Source organism: Dryobates pubescens, chromosome 26 (assembly GCF_014839835.1).
Source record: "Dryobates pubescens isolate bDryPub1 chromosome 26, bDryPub1.pri, whole genome shotgun sequence".
Lineage (NCBI taxonomy): Eukaryota > Metazoa > Chordata > Aves > Piciformes > Picidae > Dryobates > Dryobates pubescens.
Window position 1 is genome coordinate 10990240 of NC_071637.1, and position 25815 is coordinate 11016054.

The following is a 25815-nucleotide window of genomic DNA, read 5'->3' on the forward strand; positions in this document are numbered from 1 at the left end:
CCTCCAGAGGAACTGTAACTTCTTTCTTCATATTGGGACTGACAGAGTGTTCCCCAGAAACCTGCAGAGATGCTCTGCTCAATGCCCTTGAAGTGCAGTTTTGTAAAACCATGGCGTTGAATATGTTGCCTGCCCTGAGTTTATCTTTACTGTGTACCGAGGAGGACTTAAGATGTGGCTTTAGACTGACTTGGTGCAGGAACAGACCTGAAAGCAAAGACTACAAAGATGTGAAAGCCTCGGCTTTTTGCACAGCTTATTGTGGAAAAACTTTGTACTGCTCTTATTACCTCTAGAAAAAGGGGATGTTGGACTTCCAAAACTGCCAGTTCAAACCCTTCATTAAATTCATAAAATAAATTGGTAAAAGAGAGCCATGCTTGTGGTTGGTTGTGCAGCTCCCCTGTTCTGGTTATGGATCTTTTCAATGATCGTGAGTAAGACTACTGTCTCCTGGTGTGCTGTCTACATCAGTTGGTGTGAAGCAGCATATTGCTATAATTTAATATACTGTATTTGCAATTTTCTCTCTAACATGAGATAGTGTTATTTATTTCTGTCTTGACTGGTGCTTTGGACATTTTATCATGGCTAATGAATTCAAAGACGTAATAAAACACTTCCAACCTAATTGGGCAATTCCTTTTTTTTTTTTTAAGGTATTAACTGAAACATACTTGTGTGGTGTTGATGTGTCTCTGTATTCATCAAAATTAAATGAAAGCAGCAGTGACATGAAATATCTTTGGAAACAAGTAACTTTCTGTAGCACAGTGTGACTTGCATTGTCAAGAGTTATTTCCCATGAGTTATGCCCATGCATCTGAACTCCATTGAAGTAACTGGCTGCATATTTTCTGTTCAAGTACTGCAAAAAGAAATGTATTTTTAATATGCATTAGACAAGAGGTTAAACTCAGATGTCAACTATCCTGTGTAACTTGAGCTGGAATTTATTGAAGCTGGTTATATAGAGGAAAAAAAATCATGACAGGCTTCTAAATCATTGCAGGTGTCTAATAGCTATGAGCAGCTAAATCAAATCCTCATGCTGTGCTTTGTAAGAATATCTCTACAGGGTATATTACAGATGGGCTAATATCTGTGCCATTGGGCAATGAAAGTCCAAAAAGCCACTGCAACGGAGGAATAACTTGGCTTAAGAGTGGCTGCTGCCTGTTCAGGTATTAAAAGAGCAAGAGCTGCCTGCACCTACTGACTGTGCTGCTATCCAGCCCTGTAATCATCTCTGTAGGCTGCTGCAGAGAAATGGGTACACTTTGTTCTGCAGATTCTGGCCTCTTCCTGGTTGCTGGATTCTTCTTCTTGGCTTGTATTGAACCTCTGATTGCTTACAAAAGAACAGAACATCATTGCTAGAGCATCTCCTAAGAATCGGTGGCTCCTCACCTGGTGGGAATGACCTATAAAGCTGTTGACTTGTACAGAATTTCTCCAATAAAATGCATCCAACTGTGCAAAAATAAGCTGCTGCTCTTGTTAACAAAAGATACGTAGAAATTACAGTATTACCAACACTATGCCAGGAGATTTATTTCTACTGCAAGCCTCTAGAAACGGGGGGGAAAAACTAAAATGGGATAATTGGTTTCTTGCTTGGTGTTTTTGGGAATGTGCTAAAAATGTGAATGAATATAATTGAGGCAATTTTCACTGAGACTGCCTGGATTGGATTGATTTAAGGTTTGCTTTGATGGAATGCTTACCACAACACAAAGGAATCTTACCTCCTTTGCTTAAATCCTTGGAATCGTTGCTTTTGGTACAGTCTTGTAAAGTGTTAAGTTCTTGGATAGGTGACAGTGAAATTAATTTTGTTGGAAAAAAATGTTTGTTTTGAGATAAATATGCCCCAAACCCAACAGGTAAAATCTATTTAAAGAGGGAATCCATAATGATTATGCATAGTCATTTGATGGATTATGTAAGATTGTTTTAGTGGCCAAACTCCATAAATAATTGTAGATGATCAATAACTGGAGTGGCCATGGAAGTCTGGTCCATGCTGCAGCTTCCACAGTGGCTCACACAAGTAGAAAGGTTTGCAGCTATTGTTAGAAGAATGTAAGGAGGCAGTTTCTGTGCTGTAAATGAGGGGTTGGTTTATTTATTTATAAGTATTTTTGCTCATTTTTTTTCCACTCAGTGTGTTACCTTGACGAGCACCCTCCTCTGCTGTCCTTTCATGAAAGAAGGCTCAAGTTATAGATTATGTGGATTTGGGGGTAACACTGAATTTGTATTCTTACTGTAGCAGGAACAGCAGAATTGGTGACTAAGAGCTTACTGCCTGGTAGAATCTTTGGAATGCCTCCATTCTGAAATAATCACTTTTATTGTCTTCTTTGTATCTCCCATGCTGTCAATGTGTATTGAAGTAATAATGAAACCCTGAACAGTTCATGTTCCGTGGCACACTAAAGAGACTCGTAAAAGCTGGAGTTAGAGCTCATTTATCAAGCTACCCTGTCCACCCTGTGAGGATGCACAACCACTCTCTGCAACACATTTTCCTAGATCTTTCATTCAGGCTAGTTTAAACTGTATCAGGCAGTAAAGTTTCCATATGTCTCCTCAGAGACAGAGGAAGACCTCTTTTTTTCGGGCATTCAGCCTAATTTGTGCTTTTCTTCTTTTCAGATGTATTTCCATTATATGTGTCAGCATTCACTTTTCCAGTGGAAGTGCATTGCTTTTCTGATGTTTAGACTCTCCTAGCTGCAGGTTTACAAGTATTGATTCTCTACTGACCTAACATTTCAGAAGCACCTATTAAAGAGATGAGGATAAATACCGTGTAGTATTTAAATATTTCAATTCACCATTAGTGGCATTTGGCAAACTTTGTTTAGTGAATCCTCATACTGTATCTCCGAGACTAATTTGGCTTTTTTTTTTCCTCTGGAATACTTTGCAGGTGTGCATCTTAGCATCAAATCACTAGCACCTCTGATCCTCTTTGATTATTTTCTGAAACCGAGGTCAAAGGAAGAAAGCCAACACCATCCTGGCTTGTATTGGGATTAGTGTGAGCAGCAGGAGCTGGGAAGTGATTGTCCGCCGGTACCTGGCACTGGTGAGGCTATACCTTGAATACTGGGTTGAGTTGTGAGCCCCTCACTCCACTGACAAGCTGCCCAGGGCACTGGTGGAGTCCCTGTGCCTGGAAGACATGGCCTTGGCAGTGCTAGGTTAATGGCTCGACTCGCTGGTCTAACCTAAGCGATTGTGACAAGCACAAAGGCCTGGCACAAGGCTTCTCTCGCTTACAGAGCACAGGCTCGGAGCAGCACACCGCCCTTACATAGCGGATTGTGCGGGGTAATCCCAAAGTCACCGAGAGGCACCGCGCCTGGGTGAGAGCCCTGTGGCGGGACTGTTAGGGGCCGCAGCGTGCCGGAGCCGCTTCGGAAAGATTCCCCGGTTGCCCCGGGCCGGCTCCCTTCGCTGCATCCGGGTCCCGCACACCGCCCGGCCCGGCCCGGCCCGCTACCCGCCTGCGGTGCCTGGCGTGGCCGCCGGGGGCCGCCCGCAGTACCGTGGTGCCCGCCCCGCTAAGCCGGCGCCGGGGCGGAGCCGTGCGGACGGGCCGGGCCGAGCCGAGCCGGGCCGGGCTAGGTGCGGGAAGATGGCGAACGTGCAGCTGGAGTTCCAAGCCAGCGCCGGCGAGGCGGACCCGCAGAGCCGCCCGCTGCTCGTCCTGGGTCAGCTCCACAACCTCCACCGCTTGCCTTGGGCCCAACTGCGGGGCAAGCTACAGCCGCGGGTCACCGAGGAGGTGAGGCCGGTCCGCGGCGGCAGCGCGGTGTCTCAGCTTCCCCCATACACACAGACCTCTTCAGGCGGTGACCTCGGCGCGGAGGGAGCGCGGCCCCTTCCGCGGCACCGCCTCCCGCCGGGGCGCCCACGGCTTCCCCCACCCCGCGAGGCCGCGGCTCCGCGCCCGGCCCCGAGCGGCCTCGTGGTGCGGGGGAGGCGGGGGCTTGCCCGGCCTGCGGCTGCCTGCGCGGCGCCGGGGCCTCCCGCGGCCAGGGACCGGCCGGGAGCCAGCCAGGCCCTCGGGAAGGGACCCGGCCTTGAACTACAGAGCCCCGGAGGGCATTACCCCGTTTAACCCCCTCGGAGTGGCCCTTAACGGAAAAATAAAGGGGCAGCGAGCCGATCACGGCTGGGCACCGGGGACGCAGCGGAGTCTAGCGGGAGCCTGTTGCTGCGGCGTAGCTCTTCCCTCTCCCCCTCACCCCCTGTGCCCTCCTCAACGGGTGGAAAGCGCTTTACCCGCCCCTGAGGTGACGCGGGGATGTCTGCAATTAACGTTATTACCGAAACGCGTTCTCTGGTGCCCGATAGCCGGCAGGAGGCTGAGCCCCGCTCCTTGCACAGGGCGAAGGGGATAGAAGCACGTCCCTCTCCACTGTGCTCAGCTACCGCAGTGGGATGTGCGGACCGCTGTATTTAGATGGTCTTGGTGGGCTACGATAAAACGATACGTGTTCTGCATCGTGGCTTGTAGGTCTCAAAGTGTTCGGCAGGCTTTCCTGCTGGGCTCCCGAATCTCTTAGGACAGTGTTTAGCCTTCGTTTTCTGTTTGTTTTTAATTCAATTGCTACGTGAAACAGTAACTCGGGACTAGTAAATCAACCCCATCTATCAGTACCAAAACTGCCTTAAAAAGGCTCTGACACAGCCTTTGCACTAAGTCATGGAGGTTTACATTTTGATTCCTATAGCTTAAAATAGATGCTTGTAACAGAAAGTAAATTTGTATGATCTGCTTATTAGTCAGGTTTGGTTTATTTCCTGTTTCTTTTCACTCTAGAGGCTATTGCATTGGGAAGTGGTGCATGATTTCTTTGTTTCCAACACCTAAAATCCCACAGTTAAAGACTGCTTACATATAGTAGGAATGAGATGGAAAGAGAAGTCTGATGTAGTTCTTTGTCTTTAAATTCTGTTTTTCTCCCCAGATCTGGCAAGCTGCTTTAAGCACACTGAATCCCAACCCCACCGACAGCTGTCCTCTCTACCTGAATTATGCCACTGTGGCCGCTTTGCCTTCCAGGGTCAGCCGGCACAATAGCCCATCTGCAGCCCAGTTCATCACCCGCCTGGTTAGGAATTGCCTCCCAGGAGGTGTCAACAGATGTATTGTTGTAAGTGGCCATTTGGAAATGCTTCTGGTGAAATGTCTAGTCAAGTGTTTTCTTGACTTTTCAGGATTTTAGCTGTATCCAAGGAGACAGGAGGTGGGCAGGCTTTACCCATGTAATTATACTGACGTTTATAAGTGGGTTTGCACCAACATGTAAACAGGACCTAACTATAATGGCTTATGCATGGTCAAGCAGTTGGGGGGAATTAAAGATAGATATGTATGGAATGTCTTCAACTTGAAATGTATATGCAAAGGGAAACAAGTGGTGGGTTTTTTTGATCTAGGATTTTTAACATGAGCACATGCTCTAGGAGATTGATGTAGCCTGCATGCAGGGCGCTATGTCTATACTGCATAGCCCATTTAAGGTGCCTTGTTTGTGAAATAAGTCTTAATGCAGATTAATGCTCTAACCTGAGTCCTTTGCAGAGGAGTTCTTGAACTACTTTAGTCATCTTCTATATGAGCCTGATGAATTTGTTACTTGTTTCTGTGGCTTTTCCAGATCAATTCAGATTTTGGGGTTGTTAGAGAAGGCTTATAGGCAGTGTCAGTTACAAAATCCAACTATACTCTTCACTTGGAAAACTTGAGTTGCAAGAGTATTAGCTCTACTATTTTTTTCCCTTATAGTCAACTTTGAAAATGTTTAGCTAAAACTGCTTTCCCTGTACTGAATTTCAGAAAAAGTTACATGGTTAAAAGTTATTGGGTTAATATTACCCACATTTTCTATCATTTCTCTCTTTGTTTCATTTGTTTTGAGCGCATATTGATGGTTCACATGCCTTTTTTTCCCCCCTTATTCTGTAGACTAAGCTGTGTTAATTGCAATATAATTGAAGTATAATTAAAGCAGTCCATCTCTGTTAAAAGGATGTACTAATTCCCACACAGTCAAGTCCAGCAGTGTAATTAATTTCCATATGGGAAATGAACTGAACCAGTTCAACGTGGTAATGTTTGTGGTGCCACTCTGTCCATGCCAAATATAAGTGATGGCTGCATCAAGATACGCTCATGTCAATTCCCACCCACCTGCTTTTTTTCCCCCCTCTTCATCAATAATATCATGTAACAGATCCTTTTAAATGTACACTTCCACATCCCTAATGTTGTTTGACTCTGTCTCCTGGCTGGTGTTTCAGATGGTCTGTGAGCGGTCTGAAGTCTTTGCTTCTGCTTGTGCATTGGCCAGGGCTTTCCCCTTGTTCACGCATCGGTCCAGTGCATCGAGACGCACAGAGAAGAAAACTGTAACAGTTGAGTTTTTCCTGGTTGGACAAAACAATGGACCAATAGAAGTGGCAACACTTAAAGTAAGATTTAGGGGGCTTCTGTCATCATTTTCTTCCATTATTCTGTGAAGCTGATTGGTGTTTCTTCAGTTTGTTGCGTGCACAGATATGTGTTTCTCAGGCTACCTGTGGAACAGATGTTTTAGCTAAAGTAATAAATTCTCCTAGGTCAAAGATTCTTGAAACTGATCAGTTTGCAGCACCTTTGGATAGAGATACTGACCGTATTACTGCAGCAAAGGCTGAAGATCTTGTTCAGAATTTAGATTTTGGGGATGGAAAACACCAAACAAATAGCACAAAGAAAATGTCTCCTTTCTCATCTTTATCACAGATGCAGTGTATTTTTAGTCTCCAGTGTTACATTGCCTTTGGTGTGTGGGCTTCTCACTGTCTTTTACCCGGGCAAAATCCATATGTGGTTGTGCAGGTGAATGTCTCAGGGAAGCCACTAGAAGTTGCATATTCTGAGATTGCATATGGCCCCTGCTATTACTGTCTCATGCATCTTCTTAGCTGTGTTTTCCTAGCAGAAACAAGACCCTAAGAAATGATACAGCTTGGAGATGAGCTATACATAACAGTTAAATATGCCTAAGTTGTCTTTCAGTAGCAGATAAACTGTTTCCCTTGCATCTGACTGTTACTGGGAGGAAACTGGATCATACTAAAACAACATCCTAAATAAAAAGCTGTTTCAGGCTTTGCACTTGAGCTGTTAGGCAACATCCTGTTGAGTGCTTCAGGTCCTGTGCCTCAGTACAAATGGACACTTGCTTAGCTGATCAGTCAATCAGCAGGGCAGTACAAATCCCTTAAGAATGTTGGCAGTGGCTTTGACAAAGGATATGGTGTTTCTGCATCTGAAATTCGCAGAATTGCAGCTTTAGGGTTTGGTTTTTTCTTTCAATTTCTTTTCCTCCGTGCTTTGTTCCTTATGAACCCATTTGGCCAGACCAGCTTTCAGGAAAGTGACAAAGACAGATGTGCTATGAGGACAACTTTTGATCACAGACTTTTTTCATGCCCCAAATCAGAAAAAATATAACTGGTGTCAAAGATAGTTCCTTCAGATAGGTAGATTCCAAACCACTTTGGTTATAAAAAACAAAGCTAAAATTATTTCTACCTCCTGTTCTTCCCCTTGATATCAGTGCCAAAACTATTACTGGCTTCCTGCAAGCCAAGTTTTCACCCCTTAAATTCAACTAGCACCAGACAGCTAATATACAGTGTGGAAGAGGCATGTGGTAGGATTTTTTTTAGCTAAACCTCTCCCTTGGCATGTTCCTATAGTTTGCACCTACTGCATTGTTCAGAATGTTTTATGGTGAGGACTAGCAGGGATTGCTAGAGTTTTACAAGGCACTTACTAAAGGCTGCCATTATCCAAGTTCTCTGAAGTACACTGAAAACCAAACCCAGACACAGCTTATTTCCATAAGTCTTACCGTTTCGCTTGATCTTTGGGTTAGAGCACCTCCATTTACCTGCATGGCCCTAATGGTGGATCACTCCAAACCTAACTTGGCTCCTGAGGAGATCCTTATCCCTTTGGGGAAAGTAAGCAATCAAAAGTAATTGCAGGGAATTGGGCACCATTCCAAAGCAAGCCAAGGTTTATGAGTCTACTGGGATACAGAATGTATAGAGTCCTTAGGCCAGTCTGGCCAAGTCAAACTTCGTATACCTCAGCACAAATGGCTATCCAACACATTAGATTCCTTTGAAACCCATCTTGATTTGCCTGTCTGCTGTGTGTGGTCTTCAGTGTAGTGTGGCTGCTGGAAAGCTTGAACAAAGTTTCCTTCCACCTAGTCTTGTTTCAAGTTGTTGATCCACAGGAGTTAAAAGTTGAAGTTGTGTGTGTGGTGCCCTCGTTGTCCCTTTTTTCCCAGGAGTATTCTTCCTGAAGGAGACAGCCTCAACATGCTCACTGTTGACCACTTTGATTCTGTTTACTCTTGCATAGATTACTTTTCACTCAGTCCAGGTGTGGGTCAGTTGGTTTTGCCACAGGAAAGAGAAACAGAAGTTTGTGTGTTTTACATAAATATAAAATACTCCCAAGGGCCTGCCGTGTAGTAGATGCACTCAGCCACTCTGCCTGCCATGTACAAACTCAAGCTTTCCCATGTTGAAGATTCTGCAATCTCTGCAGGTTTCCAACCCAGCAGCCTACAAACTCATTGTGACTTCCTCAGTTGGCTTCCTCTTAGCTTTCTTTCCTCCACTTCACATTGTCTTCTTGATTTCATTTTGATAGTGGAGAAGGCTAGTAATTTTACAGCATCAATTCACTGTGGGAAGGAATAAAGTAGCTTAGAAGTTAGCACACAGGGGAAAAAATAGTGGTTGGCTTGATAGACACTATTTAGTGCCGTGCAACTGTCTCTGATCGGTGCAGTTAAGCATTAATGTGCTCCAGGGGAACCACACATCTGATGTAGGCTGCATGTGACTAAAGGCAAAAGAAAACCAGCCAAAGAAAGGCCAGATCTCAGGTGTCCTGCTTCTTTTCATAGTGTCTGGCAAGTGCTACAGAAGGAGTCAGGCTGGCTGCTCGAATTGTGGACACCCCATGCAATGAGATGAGCACAGACAACTTCCTGGAGGTAGGTAATACACCTGGTGAGTAAGAGTTACTAATAGTAAGTCTAGACTACAGTAATCAAGAGCTAGTGTTGCTCTCTTTTAGTAAAATCTGTGTGTCAGCAGTGGGAAGCACATCAAAGAACTTGTCCAAGAATGCTGAGGCTATTTCTTTGGCCTTTAATATTTCGTAGAACTTTGCTATGTTGGAAGGTGGCAGAGTGCACAGCTTGGGGTAAGGCAGGGGGAATCAGAAGACACAAGTTCTTGATTCAGTCGTGAAATTGGCTTCTTTGCCAGTGCAAGTGTTCTCTTAAGCTTGATAAGAGTCTGAAATTACGGGACAGAAGTTGACATGTTTCCAAATGAGTTTCATCATGAAGATCTGGAAAGCTGTAGAGAATGAAAATACTTCTGTCCTGTTGCATCAGGATGCAGTGGAGTGGACAGATGGCCTTTACCTCTGAAGATTTCTTTTACTGGCGGAGCTTAAAGGTCAAATTTGTATTTCATGCCATAGTATGTCAGGGATATCTCAGTGGAATTAGGCCATTGGAAAACCAACACCACTCCCAGAACTGGGAATGTTTGTATGGGTATGCGTGCAAAAATAACAGAAATCCCTGAGGTGGGTACCTGTATGTGTGGAAAGACACAATGTGTCCTTCTGGTGGCTGACTGACGGTGTACTTTCTTGTTTTAATCATTAAGGAAATCAGAAAAGTTGGCAAGGATCTTGGGATTACTCCTACCATTATTCGAGATGAGGAGCTGAAAGAGAGAGGCTTTGGAGGTATAGCTTCTTGAAAATTCAGCTTTTTTGCCTAGCAGTCAATGGGAATGCTTTGCCATCTCCATTGTAATGTTTTACTTGCACATTTTGCAAACAGTTTTATTGCCCATAACATTCCGAGATGTTCTAGAGAAAATAGCTACAGCTTGCTCCCCACAGTCATTCTTGCCCACAAGTTGTTTAATTCTCTGTTTTCCAGGTATCTATGGAGTTGGCAAGGCAGCTTTGCATCCTCCAGCCCTAGCAGTTCTTAGTCATACTCCAGATGGTGCTACACAGACCATTGCATGGGTGGGCAAAGGTATTGTGTATGACACTGGAGGACTCAGCATTAAGGGAAAGGTATGCAAACACTTGTTCTGCTGCCTTTGCTTGCATTATTGTTCTCTGATGGAAATGATTCAGCTAATGTCTGTATGAAGCAAAGTGTATCTGAGTAAACTCTTGATCTACTGTCATGCACATGGACACACACTATCAGTGGAGAAGACCAAATAGGATTCAAGAAACACTTCACAGGGCAGTTAAATAGCAAACTAATATTTAGTCCTTAAAAGTATTGCCCACTGCTAGGAGAAAGATAGAAACTAAAGTGTTTAATTTCTGATTTTGGAGAGAAATCCAAAACTCATTTGAGTTGGCCTTGGTGCAAATCTTGTCAACAACTTCTTCATTTTCCTAACAAATTACCAGTAGAGGTTTAGCATGTTCCAGTTCTAAGGCTGGATCCACCAGTAAGCAGATGCACGTGTTCTGTGTTTCCTTTATGGATAAGCACTGTCCAGACCAGAGTTGTAGAAGCCTCAGAACCACTAGTTTTAGCAGGCATGACTCTGACATTCTCTTCTAAAGAAAAAAAAAAAATCTATGGTTCTGTTTGAACAGACTACTATGCCTGGAATGAAACGAGACTGTGGTGGAGCAGCTGCTATTTTGGGTGCCTTCAAAGCCACTGTGAAGCAAGTAAGTAAAATGTGTTAATTGATATCGTGTATCCCGGCATTGCCAAGGAGGAGTCTGGCTTTGGATATATTCCCAGATATGGGGGCCAGTCTATTCCTGAAGTTCTGACCTCCCACTGCTATTGGTGATCTTCAGCCACTCTCCTCTTTCTGCTATTTCAGGAAAATACTTCAAATCTTTACCACGATCTTGAGAACTGTGAGAAATTCCTTGAGTCCTGATTTTGGTTTTTAGAGAGTCTTTCTTGCATTTCAGGGTTTGTTCTGCAGACTGAGTGTTTGCTGGTTTTTTGAGTCAGATTTATACTTGAGTTACCCAGTGCTGATTTTGTTTAAGATGTGGGATTTGGGGCAGCTGTCACCCCCTTAACAGAGAAGGGGATGAGTGACTCTCTGATAGGAAGTCTGTCCCTATTCCAAGTCCTATGCCAACTGGGGAAGTGGCAGCTCTAGTCTGATAAGGAACTGCTGGTTGGTTTGCTCCTGTGGTAAAAAAGTGGTAGGGAAACTGAGAAGCAGCCAGGTATTGAAATATCAAGAATTTAAAAAATGCATATTGTGCCTTAGTAATATAAACTGGGGAAAAGAAGTGGCCAGTGGCAATCAAACCCTCCCCTCTCCACAAATCAGATGACTGAGTCTTGCTGACAGAGCAGCTGTTGCCTCCAAGGAGTATGCAAAGTTCAAAGAAAGTCGACTGCTGCAGATTAATGCATAGATCTGATGGAAGCTTTGTCCAGGGAATAATCAGTGCCAAATTCCCATTTCTCAACAGTTTAGCTCTGTGCTTTGGCCCTTGCAGCATGTTTGATGTGGAAAGATTGTAAACTTCATAGTTATCTGCAGAGATCTAAAATGGAAACCAGATTTGTGAGCTGCATCTGAGGCAAAACGGTTACCTTGCGGTGGCTTAGTCCTTCACAAAGTTAGATCACTCAGTGCTTTGGGAGAATGGGAAAGCCATGGGTGCAGGATGTTCTTCCAGTGATTCATTCCTTGTTTCTGAAGTAGTTTCTTGTATGATTGTGTGCACTGAGAGAAAGTTGCATTTGTGTTCACCGTAGGTGCGAATGTAAGTGATTTGTCATCTCGTGTAGTTATTGTAACAGTGAATACACTGGCAGTGATATGTTTGGACAAACAGAGCCTGAAGAAGCTGTTAGACCTCACAGGAAATCTGTACCTTTGTGTGCAAAAACAAAAGAATTATGTCAGTGCTTAATTTTGCCACCTCATGTAAGAACACCTGTTAATAAAATCCCTGCAGAAAATGTATTCAGGTGGGCAGTGGAAAGAGTTTGTTGTTTTTGTTACTGTGTCAAAGCTTTCTTATTTTTCTTAATACTGTGAAGCTGGAAGAGATTTAAATTAGTTTTGCTTTGTCACAGAGACTGAAGTTGGAAATGTGTGTTGGATAGAAAGCTGAGTGGGAAGAAGGGCAGTGTTTATTATCCATCTGCAGAAAGTGCCTGCATGCTGTCGCAAGAGTTTTACCACATGATTTAGAAAGGCTTTGGAGAGGAAAATTAAGCAAGTGATTTTTCCTAGAAAGGTGCAGTTCATCCATTCAGAGCTTTCCGACACGAGGAAGAAGAGAAAAATATTAACTTGACTTCTTGAAATCCTTCTTGATCCTGTGTGTTGGCATAGTGAATCCTGCTTTTGAAAAGCTGCAGACAGAATGAGAGAGGAAAAGGCAACTGATGCTGGAAGCAGGTCTTTGCTTTTTGACAGTAGATTAACCACATCTGCCACTTGGAGGAGGAAAATTTAGTGCAGCCCAGTGAGAGATTGTGGACAAAGTGGTAGTTTTGCTGCACAGACCGTAGAATCGTAGAATGGTCTGGGTTGCAAGGGACTTCAAAGGTCATCTAGCCACAGGATGTTAGGGGTTGGAAGGGACCTCTGCAGATCTTCGAGTCCAACCCTTCTGCCAGAGCAGTCCAACCCCCTCTGCAGTAAGCAGGGGCATCCTCAACTAGATAGGTAGCCCAGAGTCCTGTCAAGTCTCATTTTGGAAGAGCCAAAAGTACATACATCTCATCAGCAATGCTGTTTGCCCTCTGACTGGACTAGGTTACCTTATGATTTCTAGATGCTGCCTTTTATTTTGAAAGGTTTTGATTGATGCATTTGTCCTTTAGACTACAGGCATTAGCTGATTCAGCAAGTCCTGAGTTCTTCAGCTACAGACTTTTATCAAGGGATTAACAGTAAAACTGACCCTGATTTCCTTAGGAATTTGATGTTTTTAAGGCTAGCTATCCCAGTTGAGGAGGAAGTATGTTTTTATTTGTTAAATGCTGTAGTCTCCCTTTCTGTTCTCAGGAGCCACACACACAGTACAGCCATTGTATATAAAACAAAATCATCATACATTTTAAAATGCCTTTCATAACTGTATTAAGTTTACCATGTTCCCAGGTTGCCATGATGAAAGTTACCTTCCAACAAAGTACTCAGAGATGGAATTCATTCACCTGTGGTTGGTTTTGGGGGAAAGTATAGAGTTCACAAGTGGCTGCATATTATCATTTATTATTTCTGTTGCTTTGCACTATTATTGTAGGCTCTTCTTAGTGTGGCAGAAGTGGGGGGGAGGAGCTTAGTTGTTGTTATTGGAGATGGAATAAAAGGAGTGGAAAATACAAGGTTTGGAAAATAATCCCAAGTATCCTGACTGGCTGTGTAATGTCTTTTCACAAGCCTTTCTAATTGTTACAGTGAAAGCATCCATTGCTTGGATGTTTCCTTGTGGCTGTGAAAGGTGGAGGAGTTACACAGTCTAGACATGTTGTGATCTCTGTTGTGAGTCTGTGTTAGAGTTGTATTAAAGTTAGATGTGTGAAGCATTGCATCTCTGTAGATTTTCATAGAGGGGTACTGTAGTTTAGTGACTTGGGTTTGGTGAGTTTGGAGCTGTTTCCTGGCGAGCTCAGTGGGCTTTGGAGTTGTGCTTGTGAAAGATCTTACTGGAGCTGGCTGTGAAGAGCTGAACTTGCTCTTGGAGAATCAGGTTTGACTAAACCTAACTTGCTCCAGTTGCATCTGCACAATGCATATGAAAGATGTTTTCGTTTAGATGCCTTGCCACCAAGAGAAGGCTCACCTTCTTAACTGCTTAAACAACAAGGGCTTTCTCGATCCTTTCCCTACTTGTCTGTCAGTGTACGTGGGCTTTTATTCACTCCAGCGAGAATTCTGAAACCAGTATTAGATGTTACCTTCTCACCCACTTTCTGCAGCCTCAGCCCCAAGTTACAAGACATTCCTCACAGACTTTCCATATAACTAGTGGCATTGCTGTCAAGAAGTCATAATCCCTCATTGATTTCAGTCCCAATAGATTAGCTGGATGTGAATCAAAAGCCATCTCTCTCCTATTGTTGTTACAGGGGTTTAAAGACAATCTTCATGCTGTTTTTTGTCTGGCCGAGAACGCCGTGGGGCCACGTGCAACAAGACCTGATGATATTCATGTCCTTTACTCTGGAAAGTAAGATTGTATCTATCCTTTCACAGAAACATTGAGAGGAAACATCATCTGTGGTCCTGTTTCTCTGAGTACCATACAGATTTCAAACCTGTCCTTCAATCAGTTTTCCTCAATAGTGGCAGCATTTCAAACAGCTGCAGGAGTAAGTTCTAAGTGTGCTTAGAATTTCCTGTTGGGTATGTAAATACACATCAAAATACATATCACATGTCATGAGCTTAAGTCTCCTTAAAGCACCCAGGTGTAGGTGCTTTTTTCTGTGTCCATCTGTAGTCTATGCTGTCTCAGTCATGGGGGCAGGCTACCACTGTGTAAGAATCTTTTGTTTTAAGCACAATATGATACCCCTGTGTATGGCAGTGATTTATGAAATCCCAACTCAACATTCTGGCCCTTAGACAGACCCAACAAATAGACCCAGCCATGAGACAGTGTTTTTAGGACCCTTTTCCATGTGTTCTGTCTGGATGCTTGCAGCTAGGGAATAAGCAACCATACAGACTTGCAGAGTCAAATAGAAAAGATGAGGTTTGAAACTCTCATCCATTATTCTAGTCCAGACAGATGAGTCTGTTATTGTATTAAATACCCTCTCTTTTTCCTAGAACTGTGGAGATCAATAACACTGATGCAGAAGGTAGACTGATACTGGCTGATGGAGTAGCTTATGCATGCAAAGATCTCGGGGCTGATATAATTCTTGATATGGCCACTCTTACTGGAGCTCAGGTACTGGTGTGGAACTGTTAGTGGACACAGGGCTGAATCCTTCTGCTGTGTGCTTTATACACTGCTTTGTCTCTGTCCTAGTCTTTGGGGGAAAGTGAATACTGTGAGCTGTTGTCCTTGATGGTTCCTTCCTAAACTTGTGCAAGAGAAAGTTGCCAGCAAAACCTCAGTGAAGTATAAAACTCTGCACACATGACATGTGCCATGACTATGTCACATTTATGACTGCATTACTTGAGCAGGGCTTTTTCTGTTCTTTATGCAACTTTTTTGCATCTGCATACTTAGAGAAGAAATGGTGCTGTTCTGATGACATTAGCAGCAGCTGTAAGCAGACCAGTACTCAGTGTCTACAAATCAGTAGCTTTATGCTTAGCAGAACTGGTTTGATGATAGCCATTAGGAGTTTTTCTTGCCCATAAAATGTCCTACCGTGTAAATCAGGCACAGGATGATACAAAGCTGTAAATGTAATGCTGTTACTTTTTTTAATCAGTTCCTGCTGTATAGAAAGTTAAATTGATGGCCAGTGATTCTTCTGGAATGGATTGTAAAAAAGATTGAGCAGTAGCTGCAATGTCTTTGTGTACATTTGTAACACTTCTTGTGGAGTTGTTTGGGATGCTTGTTTCTTGGTGGTTTTGTTAGGTGGAAAGCAGCTGTTAATGCCGAGGGGGAGTAGCACAGAATTCTCCTACCCAGCACAGTTAAGGTGAATCCTTCCTGATTTGGTGTTCTGTCTCACTAGGGAATTGCTACAGGAAAGTATCATGCTGCTGTCCTCACCAATAATGAAGAGTGGGAAAAGGCTTGTGTTAAAGCTGGCAGGAATTGTGGAGACTTGGTCCATCCTCTTGTCTATTGCCCTGAACTTCACTTCAGTGAATTTACCTCTGCTGTAGCTGATATGAAGAACTCGGTGGCAGTAAGCTGTTTCTGGTTTTGGGTGTTTTTTTTTCTGCTATAAAATGTCATTTATTGTGAAAAATGGTGTGTTTTCTGGGTAATACGGTGGCCTGGTGATAGATGGCTGGAAGTTCTTCATCTTTTAGGAATGAGCCATATTATTGTGGCTTTCAGAGTCTGTTACCAGGGGATTTTGCAGGCTTTGTGTCGCTACACTTAAATTTAGTATCAATTTTAAACAGAGTAGCCTGCTGCAAAGGTGTGTTTGGGCAGCTTGCTCTTAAGCATGACCCTAAAGTGGATGCTAAATTCCTAGATGGAAACTGTTTGAGAAGTGGTCAGGTATTCCTCAGATCATACAGAAACAGCAGAGACAGTAACTGCCAATGCAGAAACCAGGACATTTAGGACCAAAGGCCTTGTGAATTGCTGCAGCAAATTCTGCTGTGTTTAAAGAGTTGCAACACGCAGTTAAGATTCTAAAACACTGCAGAAAGGAGCCTGGGTGGAAGAGGAATTGAGCAGGACCAGACTGCTACCAGGGATTAAGTCACAGGATTTACAGTGTTGTTTTGCAAGACTGTTCTAGGGCCGTTGCACGCATTGCAAGCTTTGCACAGCTGTCTCTTCTACAGGCAGGAATAAAACACTGATGTTTTCTTTCCTTGCAAGACCAACTGTATTCTTATGATCTCTGCAGGACCGAGACAATACTCCAAGCTCCTGTGCTGGGCTCTTTATTGCTTCTCACATTGGCTTTGACTGGCCTGGAGTGTGGGTCCATATAGACATTGCTGCGCCTGTTCACGCAGTGAGTATGTTCATAAGGCTGCACAAGCAAGTGCTTGTACCTACAGATACTCTGTCCTGTGCCAGTAAATTAAAAGCAAGAGAATCAGGTTGAGAAGTGTTCTTTTGAAATATGTTGACTATTCCTCTGTGTTGTATATTTCTTTCTTTGTTAGCTTCATCCCTTTATATTTTTCATTTTGGTTTAAAAAATATTCTAATAGTGACTTTAGTCAGGAACACCTTCACCATTGTAAACTTCAAAAGCTTGCCTTCTTCCTGTTCATGGCGATAATCCTAGCTTCCTGTTTTCACCCAGACTGTTTTGAGGTGATTTGCCAGAGCTGATCATCCTGTCTGCTGACCTGCAGCAGAGCAAACATTTGTTTCTTCTTGGGGCTTTCCCCACCTCCCTTTGATGGATCTTTTGTGTAGTCTTCTTTCCTAAAAAACAAGCCAATTTACCCCCCCAGCCTCCTCTTTTGTAAACCCAGTTTACTCAGCTCATGCTGCAAATCCATAGTCATGCTCGATGGCACATTCTCTTCCCTGGACAATGCTAGCTTGAATCCACCCTTGAGTCAGTGTGAGCTCTATGTGAATCAGATGGTGTGTTGGTTTAATCTAACTGGGACAGATTGCAGCAGCAGTAGGGATACAGAAGCCCAGCTGAGCAGGCCTGCCAGGGACCCTGAGTATTCCCTGTGGCCATGTGCCATCGCTGCTCTTGTTGAGTGGGCAGGGAAATTAAAACTAGATTCAAATTATACACTCTGAAGGGTGAATTGTTTCGTATTGTGGTGTTGTTTTTCTAGGGTGAACGAGCTACTGGCTATGGCGTGGCTTTGTTGCTGTCTCTGTTTGGAGGGGCATCTGAAGACCCTTTGCTAAACCTCGTGTCCCCTCTTGGGTGCAATGGAGACTCTCCCACTGAAGATATGGAGAGGGATTCCAAACGGCGACGGCTGGTTTAACGTGCCCTGAGTGACGGGGTGCATGGGTTACCTCACTTTGCACTGATTCATTCTCAAGCAATGAAAATGTCACATGTCAGAAATTGCCATTTTTTTTTTACTCTCATGATAAGATTTATTACTTGTTTCTGATGAAAACAGACTGATTTCTTGGATTTTTTTAAATTATTGGTGCACACAGTTGCTGAACAATATCAGTGGTGCAGAGTCCAGGCTCAACTAACTGTATCAGGAAGAGGGTGCACCCTCCTCTGAGCTCCTCACAAAACCTAACGAAGTGCATTAATGCATGAGAAGCTCTCTCTAGTCTGAACAAGCAACTGCAACTATTGCTTACAAAGCCTTCTGAATTACTTACTATCTGTGAGGTTTTATCAGATATATCTGCAGGCCCCATTACATCTCAGAACACAGAGCAAGGGAAAAAAAACACCTCTGTAGACTGGGTTTGTTCAATGACAAAATTTAGCTTAGAAGCAAAGGAGATGTAATGAGAAAAGGCCTCTAGTTTTAATAAGGTGCTGTTTCTGCATGTTTAATGTTTTTTTTCTGACCAGTAAAATCAGCAAGAGTGGTCCAGAACATATCTCTACGTAAATCTTTCACATACAAATTGCAGAATGTATCCATGTTAATAGAATGAATAGAGGGACTGTGACTGAGTAAAATCGGTTTACAAAGCAGAGTGGCTTCTTGCCACTTAATAAATTTATTATTATTAAAGCAGCTTACGTATCCCATGTGGTGTTTCATGGTGTTATTTACATTTCTGAGAACACTGCGTGCTCCAAAAGCTTGTGCGTGGTGTCATTACTCTGTTCAAATTCCTTTGCCCAGTACTCATGCATCTGAAAGCAGAACTCGGGGAGTAACAGCTTGCGCTGGATGGTTCGGAGCCGTTCCAAAGAGCTTGCCCTGATTCACTTCATTTGTTTGATTCAGCAGTAAGCAGGGATGTGTAGTCTTGGGTTCTGTCTAAGGCAGTCACACAGAGTTTAAAAGCACTCATCTGGCTTGGGCACCCACAGGAAACGACTTACCCCAGCGTGTGTAATGTCAGCATCAGAGCTGGGACCAGAGTGACCAGCTTTTAGTCAGTGCTGGTTCCTACCCCGTGGTTTGAGCATCAGCCTTTGGAAACATTTCTTGGCGTCACTGGAGTGTTGATGGTGCAAAAATCCCACCCAGCACACACTTTTGGCTGCTTTGCAGATAAAGTCAAGCTGAGTTGTGATGAATTGCACCTTTCCCTGTGTTGGGGTGATCTCGGGAGAGAACCGGTGCTGGGGTTTAGATGGAGTTCCAGCGATGAGGTACACATCTGGTTTAGGCATGAGTCTTTTTGATTAAAGGCTTCATGGAAAGCTTAACACATAAGAGAGAAGAAACATTTTTCATCCTGGTTTTGGGGCTATATTTGGTTCTTTGGGGACTATATTTGATTCTTCTGCAGAACCTAAGTTTGTTTGTTTAACAAGCCCCCCAGTATGTCATTACTTCCTACATTTGTTCACTTTTGCTGTTCTGGTTCACTGGTCCACTTGAACATAGTTTTGAGAGATCTATATATAAATGAGTTCTGCCTTTAGTCATTCCAGTAAGAAAAGAACTATCTTGTACCAAAAATTGTTGTGGGAATTGCCCTGATGAAGAGTTTATTACTGACAGCCTGACCTAATGGCAGAATTTCACTGGTCTGAAATCAAGTGTTTACTCTCCATCATATAGAAACACTCTTCATATTAATCAATTCTAATGTTGAAGCTCAATCTTTTGCAAAATGAGGCAGATTTTTACATTAGAAGCCCCTGGGTTTGTGGTGTAAGGCTAAATTCTAGTGTTACTCACTGAATGCAGCAAGCCCAGGTAAAAGATTTTGATGACTGATTATCATATTCCTCTGTTTTGCTGTGTCTCAGAGCATACCAGCACCAGAACAAGAGGATACAGTCTCAAGCTGTGCCAGGGGAAGCTTAGGCTTGAGGTGAGGAGAAAGTTCTTCACACAAAGAGAGTTGTTAGACATTGGAATGGGCTGCCCAGGGAGGTGGTGGAGTCACCATCCCTGGAGGTGTTCAAGAGGGGACTGGATGTGGCACTTGGTGCCATGGTTTAGTAGTCCTGAGGTCTTGGGTGAGAGGTTGGACTTGATCTTTAAGGTCTTTTCCAACCTTATTGATTCTATAGCATTCTGCTGGGTTTGTTTTGGAAGGCACATAGTGGATGCCATCATTAAAAAGCAGTACCTAATATGAAGGAGTCTACTATGACACACCTGAAATCAATGGGGATAAATACTTAAGAATTATTTAAAAAAAACCACATAAAATGAAAATTCCATAATAAAATCCCTTGCAGTTCCCACTGTACATTGTTACTTCCTTCTGCTTGGATAGAGCAGAAGCTTAGAACATACACTAGACACTGATTTGTGAGCTGTATTTACTAAATAAATGATTCTTCTGTGTTTCATGGAGCTTGCATTGGGATCACTCCTGTTAAGCTCACAGTGTTTCTTAACTCCCTAAGGAGTAGCATTTTAGTTCCTCCAGGACCTGTCACCACCACTTGGGTTTACTTACCTGATTTAGGTGCTGGGTGATTTTAGCCTCAGCTGCAGTCTTTGTTCTGTGTTATCTTGGTATGAGACCTGGAAGCAATCTACAAAAGAGAAGATCCCAAAACTGTCTTAGAAGTAGCAGATACTCACTGTCAGAAATTAATACATGGGATGGTTACCAAGCCTGCACTGCACAGCTGAATGTGGTCAGGGCAACCACCACCCCCTCCTCATCCCTGTGGCCTGAAGTGAGCAGATTGCAGAAGCCTCCTGATGGCTCCTGGCCACCCTGACCCAAGTGCTCCACAACTGCTAATGCATTTAGGTTTACTGTCCCTTCTGCATGACAAAGTAGCAGTTACTCAGAGGAAACAGATCCAGACACCAGAGACTGACCTCAGTGGATTTTGGTGACTGCACCTGAAGTATATTCTGGCACCACTTAAGCAACTTTCAATAGAAACACTCCTACACAGCAGACACTTGTGTAATTTTGTAAAACACTGCTTGGTCCTGCATCCTCCATGCTGTGGGGTACCCTGGGCCAGCTCTTCAAAGAAACCAAAGCAGCACAGAACTCAATGAGCTGCTGAAGGATCACTTCAGTATCTAAGCAGAGAACTGAAAACTGGGAGCTCCCAAGCTCTAGGTTTCTACATGTTGTCCCACTCCTCAGCTGCATTCTAAGCAACCACAGGAGATGGAGCATGGTCACAGAGAACCAGATCCCAGCAGAAGCAAAGCAAGGGAGGTGCCTCTCCAGGTTGCGCTGTAGGAATTAGAGCTTAAATTATTACAGCTGTAGGCCCAGCAGTTTTAAGAGGAGGAGTCACTAACTAATACACTCCCCTAGAAATTTTCCTTCTTTTTACTTCCTCCTTTGAGCTGTGCTGTTACGTAGGGATGGTTCAAACAGAAGCTGATATAGACAGCAGGTAAGATAGCAAGTTCCTCTGCCATGGCCACTCAGCTCTGGGAGCAGCAGATCAGTGCTGCTCTTTATCTTGGTGATAAGGTACTCTGGGCAGTAGTTTTCTGTGAACTGTGTGGCAGATGTTGGAGTTGGGGACAAGGATGATCTGCTGGTTTGCTTGCTCAAGTGAAGAGGAATTAGTGTTTTATGGATTGTCTAAGGCCGAGGTGTTTGGTCAGGAATAAATGTGTCTGTGATGTTGTAAGTTTGTAAACCTTACCACAAGAAAGGTCCTTCCTGGGTTTGCTGCATTTTGCCTGTAGCAAATTAAGCTAACAGTGTAATTTGCCACATTTTGTTACTACTAAATGCTGTGTGAACTGAGGGATGGTGACAGACACATCACCACAGTTTTATCAGGGGCTCAGTCCCTAGAGGAAAAATGAACTCACCCAAAGTACTGCGTAGGGATTACCTCTTGCTGGTAAGTAATGACCCTAGGAGGGTGGTTACAAGGTGCAGTAGACATGGGTGTGCTCCCTCTGCACTTCACAGCATCTCACACACTGCTGCCATGTGTTAGCCAGGGTGAGTATGGTACCAGAGCTCTGGCAGAGCTGTGAGCACAGTGCCATGCAGCAATGGCACAGCTGTGCTGTGTGCACATCTGTAAATCATATGGGGGTCCTGCACCCATGTGTGGTATCTACCAAGTTCTTGGACAACGTTTACTAGGTAAAGGGCATAGTGACTTGTTGGGTCATTGTTTAGTGCTAAATTGATCAAAGCCCTCTGCTGAGAACCCATGGGAAATAACTTGGTGAACAAGGGTCTAACAGGATGCTCTAATTGCAGCCTTTATAGCCCCAGAGTTGTGTGTACCCTGAGGAGGTGAATTAGCCAGAGATATGGAGAGAAGAGCTGTTCTGGAGGATGCTGTGGTCTGATTACCAACAAGGGCAAACTGTTTTCTGCTGTATACAGGGAGCCTGGGTTGATGGGTGTTTGGAAACACCTCCTTCTGCATCTGGGAAAGTTTTTACTAAAGCGAATAAAACTTGTGATGTTGGAAGGCAAAAAGAAACTAAAGTGGGAGTCACTGTGCCCACATTTGTCATTCTCCCTTTGCTTTCTTCTGTCATTTTCCACTCTGCTACTTTTCACATGGGACTGAGCAGCCTCCAGTTATGTCTTTTAGCTGCTGAGGTTTGAACTTGTAGTTGTGTGTCAAGCTTCCGTCAGAGGAAACCCTTAACTTGTAAGTGCCCTTTGTTAGGAGCCCCTGGATGTCCAGGGGCTGGCTGGTCACCCCTGCCATGGAGAGACAAAGTGGCATAGGAAGCAAAGGAGACCACAGTTTACATTTCACAACCATTTTCCTCTCCTGCCCCATCGGCTGAGGATATTTCTGGAAAGAAAGAAAATTTTGGTTAATTTGCCACAGCTGTTTCAGAAGCTTGTGTGAAATGGGGATTGCACAACAGGAGTCACTGACTTTCTTGGACAGCCTTTCAGAATGAAATTGTTAGGATATAAATCATATAAATGCAGATCCAGCTAGAGAAGCTGTGGGTTGTCTTGGTCCAGACTCGGTTTGGGTCCCTTTGGGTTTGTTTGATTTCACCTGTAGGTTTGAATTCTGCTGAGCCACGCTTGTGTCAGAGGTGGAGGGATCATAGACACCTACAGCTTTCTTAGGATACATTATGAGAGTGAGAGGCACAGAAATCCCATCCTGTCTGTAAAGCAGACAAAAGTTTGGGCAGTTTTCTCTCTCTCTCTCCCTATATATAGAGAGAGATGTCTTTGGGACATCCAGACAAGCTCTTGTATTCCAAGACTGTTCTAGGTGAGTCAGGGCATCTTTTCATCTTCTAGTACCTATGCACAGAACTACTGTTAATCATGTTTGCTACAGCAGCACTAGGGACTTGCTAAAAATGCATCCATATTAGACAAGGGTCCTTTTATACTTGAGTGAATCAGAAGCTGCACAAAGTCCTATTAGACAATCACATTGACTTCTCTCCATTTACATGTGTAAGGGGGGGAGTCAGTACATCCTCGTTCCTTGTTCCCTATTGTGCTTTGTGTCCTGGAAATTCTCTTGACTTGATGTGTGAGGACTTCTAGGCTCTGGATGTAATAGTTTTGAAAAACTACAGTGTGGGGATTTTTATTTTTCCCTTTCATGTTTTCTTTCAAACACTTCTCTTACACAAAACCCACAGAGAGAGTTCCAAACAGTGTCCACCCATATGAAACCAGACATTTTTTCCATAATCTTTTTATAGATTTGATAATATTTAACTCAGCATGTATAAAAAATGTATGGAGTACATAAAATTCATTATAAATGTCACCAAACAGGCCAATGGCTTTTTAATATTGCTGCCACAAGACTGCATTTTAACCTTTTTCCTGTCTGGATCCATTCCAGTGGCAATTCCTGGAGGGGAATATATTTAGTCTATATTTACTTAGTCTGTTTAACTTTCAGTTAGTGTCTTTGGCTCATCCCATGGCCATGCTATTTTGGGATGATTTATACAATATTTACATTAAATTCTGCTAATATTTCCTTGCCTCTTGAAGTTGGATTACGCTATTTACATCTCAAAGGCCCAAGCTGGAGGAATAAGCAGCTGTTCCAGGCACCAGAGAGAATTTAGTGTAGGGGAGGCTGCCAGAAATGAGACCGTGTGTCTGAACTGCTTGTGGGGGAATTACTTAGAATTGAAGCAATTGAAGCATGGAGGAAGGGAGGAGGCTTACCACGGCAGTAAGAAATGTGGTTGATATATAGGGGTCAGACAATGGTGTTCAGACATTGGTTTTGGTTTCCTGCAAAGAATTTCTGATCAACTTTTCTTTCCACCAATTGCAAATGTCCTGGGCTAAACCACTGCAGGACTGTGGTGCAAGATCCTTTGTGGGTAGGACTGGGCTTAGAGCTTTCATACTCTTAAGAGAGTCCTGTGTGTCACTGCTGTGGTCACCCCTGAAATAAGGGTGGATGCAACTGTATCTCCATCAGAACGTGGACTGGGCTGGACTACAGCCATGCTTGGTTTGATGGTCTGATAGACCAAAATAGGTGTGTTTGACCAAGTACAAAACCTGAGCCATGTGATGAGCAAGCACAGGATTTGCTGAAATATGTAAATCATTTCATTGAAAGGAATTTAAAACAATAAAATAAAAAAGTAACAGATTTGACCCCTTTATTAAGGATAGATCAAAAATCAAGCAGGCAAACAATGAAGAGTGGCTGTACATTAGAGGAAATTCCCATCCTATTGTGGTAAAGCAAAGCAGTCATTGAAAGGGAATAAAGTGTATCTCTCTTTCAGGCCTCTGTGTGATGTAGCATGAGTAGGGACAATGCTCCTTAGGTGTGTGATTTAGCCTTTTACAAAGCTGAGGCGCCTTCCTATCAAGTTTGGATGCTGAGGGCATGTTCCTTAAAGTAAAAAAGTCAGTCTTGGAATTACATCAGAAGTTAAGCTGAAGTATATTCAATACAACTTAATTTAGCTACAAACATGTATCAGATCTGGGGGGAAAAAGTCCTCCCCAAATGTATGCAAATTTACCTCTGGGGCTGAGCTGTGTGGTAAGAAAGAAGGCAGCTGGATTAGATCAAAGTGCACATAGGTGGCCGGCCTCTCAATCCCAACAATACTTGGCAGAACGAATGGTTCCTCTGCACTGATGGCACAATACAATCTAGTGGTCCAGGGCAAAAATCCACACTGAGAAAATATCTGACAGCTACTGTTATCTGCGGGAGGTAGGGGCAGAAACCAAATTAGATGGAATTTTGAACTATAATTATTCTCAGAGGGATATGCAGATCTTTTAAGTGTTGGGGATTGTTCCAACAGACATTCTTAATGGTTTGAATCTCTGGAGAACAAGTCTTGCTATGAAAGCCACTGGAACTTTAGGCTGGTTAAATAGTTTATCTTTTTACTCAATTTAGTTTTCATTTTCAAGTCAATGAATCGCCTACAATTCATGAACAAAATATTTTAAGTCTTATATCCTTGCTAATCAACTTCAACATTGATCCTAAAGGATATTCATTGTGCTTTAGGAATGTTTGGTTTAGCAAAGTTACTCAATCCTATACTAAGAAAAACCTTAGCAGTAGTAAGAAAAACATACCTGTGTATAAATAATAGCTGTCCTCCAGAAGGATCTTGCTGGCCTTGGAACAGATAAAATGACCCAGAAAAACAAAATAAAAATGGGCAGGACCCAACTGAGATCTGAAGCCAAAATCCTGTGATTCAGAATGATCACGAAATCGTAAAGTCTTTCTGACTTGGACACTGCAGCATTGTACAAAGAAAAGCACAAGGCAGACTGATAAAACATCTCTGACTCCTCTAGTTCATTGCCATGAAATGTCTTGAACTGTGAGGGGAGGAGGGGGAGCAGTTCAAATGAATAGCTTTTCTTTTCTGGGAAAAAAGGCGCGAGGCTGCTAAACAGCATTTTCAAACCCAGACAAATAAATCAGACCAGAGAACTGAAGGTGTGAGGTGGTAACAGCATGGTGTAGTGAAGGATGCTTATGGTCAGGATTGTGCCCCAAACATTTCTGGAACATACTTCCCCGA

General features: G+C 43.4%; 1 protein-coding gene across 1 annotated transcript; it reads left to right on the top strand.

Moving 5' to 3' along the window:
• The first annotated feature begins 3625 nt into the window (after nucleotides 1–3625).
• Nucleotides 3626–18437, top strand: NPEPL1 (aminopeptidase like 1). Its single transcript, XM_054173488.1, has 12 exons — nucleotides 3626–3799; nucleotides 4989–5174; nucleotides 6325–6495; nucleotides 9000–9089; nucleotides 9778–9859; nucleotides 10059–10201; nucleotides 10745–10822; nucleotides 14217–14317; nucleotides 14923–15046; nucleotides 15795–15971; nucleotides 16653–16763; nucleotides 17557–18437. The coding sequence occupies exons 1-12, from the start codon at nucleotides 3650–3652 to the stop codon at nucleotides 17713–17715; spliced, it is 1572 nt and encodes a 523-aa protein (XP_054029463.1). The 5' UTR covers nucleotides 3626–3649; the 3' UTR covers nucleotides 17716–18437.
• The last annotated feature ends 7378 nt before the right edge of the window (nucleotides 18438–25815 follow it).